At 33.8% G+C, this 4,605-nt stretch overlaps 1 protein-coding gene across 1 annotated transcript; it reads right to left on the bottom strand.

Moving 5' to 3' along the window:
- Positions 1–246: 246 nt before the first annotated feature.
- Positions 247–2,041, bottom strand: LOC147398385 (uncharacterized). The gene has a single exon (XM_086447573.1). It carries the CDS (start codon positions 1,816–1,818, stop codon positions 556–558), a length of 1,263 nt encoding a protein of 420 aa, XP_086303699.1. The 5' UTR covers positions 1,819–2,041; the 3' UTR covers positions 247–555.
- Positions 2,042–4,605: the final 2,564 nt, after the last annotated feature.

Below are 4,605 nucleotides of genomic sequence, written 5' to 3' on the forward strand. Positions count from 1 at the left end.
TTGATATTGTAATTTCAAGTGCTCAAGTCACCTTCAAAAAACATGCCTTCAGATTATAGAATGTTTCTTGTTGTTATTGTCCGAGTATACCTTGATTTGTTTGTTTCTTCTCATCAATGAATCTCTTCAATTATGAAAGAAAAATCATGAAGAAAATTTTCTAAATAAAGAAAAATCATCTACTTTGATCCATAGTAATGTCATCAAAGCATTATAGGTTAGGTTAAAAGCATAACTTCCCCAGTATAATAAACAATTTTCGACTGAGATACCATAATAAAAACCCACAACTCTCCTAGAAACCAAACAGAACAAAAGGTTTAAAAAATTAAAAATGCCCTGCACATAAGATTAGTTATTTTCCATTACACTTGACAAGATTTCCACTTTCCTATAATTACCACCAACTACGACTAACTGTCTGAAACAAAAAAGAAAATAACCAACAAAGTAGAGTACAATGTATCATCTTTGAACCAAGTAAAATAGCTTAGTACTTCGTATGTATGCATTTAACTCGAGCAAATCAACACCATGTACTTACTTGCATACAAATTAAACAAGATGAGGTATAGCAGTAGAATCAAGCTTCCACAATCCATAGAGAACATCATCCATTTCCTTTACTGTCATTTTCGAAGCTGGCACACGATGAGAGAATCGTAGCAACTCTTTCCCTGAAATTTGTTGAGATGATGCAAATTCCTCTAGCATCTCTCTCTGGAAAACATCTTTAAACCCCTCTACTCTAACTAAACCAACAACAGCAACAATGCCATCTACTTCAATGAAATCGGACACAATCTCTACTATCTTAAATTGGGTATGGCTCTTCAAATCCGAAAAGGTCCAATTAATGTCCCAATCTTTAAAAATAGCCCAAATCTCACCCTTTTGAGGAAAGATTTTATAGAAGGGCCTTATTAAAGTTATCCCTGGTTCACAAAAAACTTGGTGGGAAAAAACCGATAAGTCTTTTACCATTGTCGATGTAGCTGATCTAAATGTTCCACAAACCATGGGCAAATTCTTGTCCCCCACCCATTGCATTTCTTCTTCAATTACAGGGTAAGGTTCAAGCAATGTCACATCCACCTTTAGTTCTGAAGGAAATAGTTTTTGTATCCGAGCGTACGAACGAGGCATACCATCCAAATCATCATATAATGCCCATATCTGATTCAATTCGAGATTCTTCCAACACTTGAAACCATCTGAATCGTAAGATTCTGTCTTCATCTCTTCACATATACTCTCATCTTCATTTTTTGGGATCTCTCCAAATCCTAAACCTTCAGTACCCTCCACTTGTTTCGTCGAGCTGGTCGCATTGGGAATGGTATTAGTTCCAATAACCGAAACTACGGCGGGCTCTGCCTGCTTCAACAACCACTCGATTGTCTGCCCGTCCGATTTGTGCCCCAATTCCTTCGTTAATTCGAAAATCAACCCGGCACAAGTAGCGGGCAAACGAATACGACGACTTCGACCATCGACTGTTGCATGCCGGTCCTTGAATTGTTGTTTCGAAACACCAATAGTAACCCTTTTCTGCTTTTCAGGTCTACGGATTTCAAGTTTCTCTTCTACCACTTTTTTTCGAGGATTTGTAGTTGAAGATGATACTTCTTGTGTAGAAATCGAAAACCCAGTTATTAATGGATTTGATTTCGAAGAACCCACATCACTGAACCCAATATAATTCAATTTTTCGTGAACTCTGGGGCTCTTTCTTGTTATTGGTGTTGTTTCTACTTGTGGAGAAATCGAAACCCCATCAATTAATCCTTTCGGAGAAGATGAATCTGAAATACCCATTTCGTTAGTTTCGATCAAAAGCCTCTTTGCTTCTGCTTCTGCTGCTGATTCTTGTAAAGAAATAGAAAATTTACCTTTGTGAAGAAGAACCCATATCGTTCTGTTCTCTTGAAGATGGCTTCATCGATGAAACAATGGAGTGGGTCCTCTCTCTCTCTCTCTCTCTGCAACCTTCACCAACGGCTTCAGGACTCTAGGGTTTTAGAACTATTTCTGCATCGAATAAGAATTTCCGAACTAGGAAGTCTTCACTCGGATAATACTCGTCTGACGTGGCAGAACAATGAACTATAGATCTGTTTCCTCGGGATACACACTGGAACATTTTTTATGTGGATTTGCAGTGAAGGACTTTCTAGTCAGCATATCAGCACTCTTCTGCATCCCATATGCCACGTGGTTACTCTTTGGGCCCACTGAACCAGAGAAAGTTTGGCCCATCGAAGATTCCAAGCGTTATCTTCTCCTTTTTAAATCACAAAGTCACTTTCATTAAGAAAATTTTTAGGGTGTTTAAAACGTGTTCCCATATTTTAATTAATATTAATATTAGGAATACACTCCCCACGTTTTCAAACTCATGACATGCCCCTTGACTTACGTGCTTTTTAAAAGATAAATGTAAATGACCTCGACCTAGAATTCTAACCATTAGAAAAAGAAAAATTGTAATTGTCAAGCTGTTACCAAAAGAACCCTTGATTATAAAAATCTATTGTCCTCAAGCTCTTCTATGGATTTAAATACTCTTGTATTCATGTTCTAGATGAAATTCTTATTCTCCCAAAAAATTTATAATCGTCAAGATGTTCACCTAAAAATCCGTTGATTTTTCTTCCAAGAATCCATCATTATCAAGCACTTAAATCTTAATAGGAAAATACTAATCTACTCATCCTAGTTTTCAACCCATCGTTTTTCAACTCATCTTAATATCTTTTAAAAAAACCTTCATTCTATCATCATCTATTTTTCGAAAAGCATATCTTACTCTACTAAATGTTTGTAGGATGATTTACCTAATAATTCAACCATTATCTCCTCCAAAAATCTCATCTTTTCTTGAGGTTGAAGGTTGATCAAAATGGGTAAAAAAACACTCCCTAAGAATACTTATTTTCGGAAGAAAATAAAAAAGGGTTTCAAACTGGAACACGAAGATAAGGGCATTTAGGTCTTTAAAGTAGTCTATTAGGAGCCACCTAGATCAAAGGGGGCATATATCATTAGTTTAAGAACACATGAAGGTATCTCTAATATTAATCAGAATGCAGTGGTGTGTCTAGATCAACCAAAATTTTATTGTCAGATCGAATTTTAGTTCTAATTTATTAATTAATGTAATAACATTAAATAAAATTAAAGGTACACCAGATAGATCTTTCTCAATAGGGATTTTCAGTTTCTTAACAAACTTAGAAAAATAAAACTTTAAGAGTGGAGAAGTTTATTTGTGACAAACTCTCCAAAGAATAAAGAAATTCTAATAAATAAGAACAAGAAAAAGAGAATAAAGCAATTAATATTCAATTTATATCTTATAAATGGAGAATAAAAATATGAAGTGGGGTGCAACATTAAAAATAAAGTTGATTTGGCGCTTGGTGTGTTATAAGTAAAAGTTGATTTGGCAATATAATTTCTCTCCCTTATTGCAAAGAAAGTTTTTTCAATGGAAACGATAATAAAATAGTCATCTGAAAATAAATTTCTTGAAAAAAATAAATTTTCTTATTCGCACCTAAAAAAATGTGAAAGGATAAGATCATAAGATGGGAAAATCATTTTCCTAGGACTTGAGATTGGAATAAATTTTCTCAGAAAACTTTCTATCGTACACTGGAAAAATTATTTTTCTAGAAAAGGCAATTTGTTCACTCGTTTTCATTTGCAATCATACATACCCTAAAATTTTCGTCTAATCACACAAAAGAAATATGAAAGATGAAAAAATGATGTAAAAATGACTAATTTGAAGGTTTAGGACCTACTAACATTTCATGGTCAAGGTATATGCCATCGATCACTCTGAAAATACAAGGGGTGTTGAGAAAGAATTGTGTGCACAAAGGGTAGAAATATTTCATGGAATGTATTCTCATAAGGAAGTTATCACACCAAAACTTTAAATTTTTTACTGTAACATGAAGCGCCCAAAATAATTTTTTAATTTTTAGAGGTGCTCTTAAAAATGTTGTTTGGCGTGTCAATAAAATTTTCCATTCTCATATTGTTCTCCATAGTTAGGTGCTGTGTTTATCCCTTGTATTTTGTTGGAGGTAAGTTTGTATTGGAATAATGGACTATACACAAAGAAGGACATATTTTCAATTTTAAAACTTAATTTCCTAACCTTTTTAGGACTGATTTCATCTTTGTATGATTTATACATTCATAGCAAACTCGTTTCAGGTTTTCTTTTTGATAAATATTTTCAATTTTCTGAGAAAGTGAGATTGAGAGATGGTAAACCTGAGTTTCATCAAGATAGTGAAAGGATCTTATCATCACCCTTGGGCAATCTTGTCGAACCACGTTAATTCTGTGTTATGTTCTCTTTATTTTTTATTTGCATTTTTTTTATGCTGCACTATCATTGCTTCTCACATTGATCTACACTAGGGATGGTACAAAGAAGATTTGCTAAAAAAAAATTAAAAGAATTATTGCCACACCAATATTTTCTTAGAGCACTCTAATTCATATGATACTAATAAAGATTTTGACATACATCTTATTGTGCTATAAGTAGCTCTTGAACTTATAAGATAGGAGATAAAATTAGGA

This window comes from Akebia trifoliata, chromosome 7, assembly GCF_017979445.1.
Source record: "Akebia trifoliata isolate Shusen 1 chromosome 7, ASM1797944v1, whole genome shotgun sequence".
NCBI classification, from domain to species: Eukaryota; Viridiplantae; Streptophyta; class Magnoliopsida; order Ranunculales; family Lardizabalaceae; genus Akebia; species Akebia trifoliata.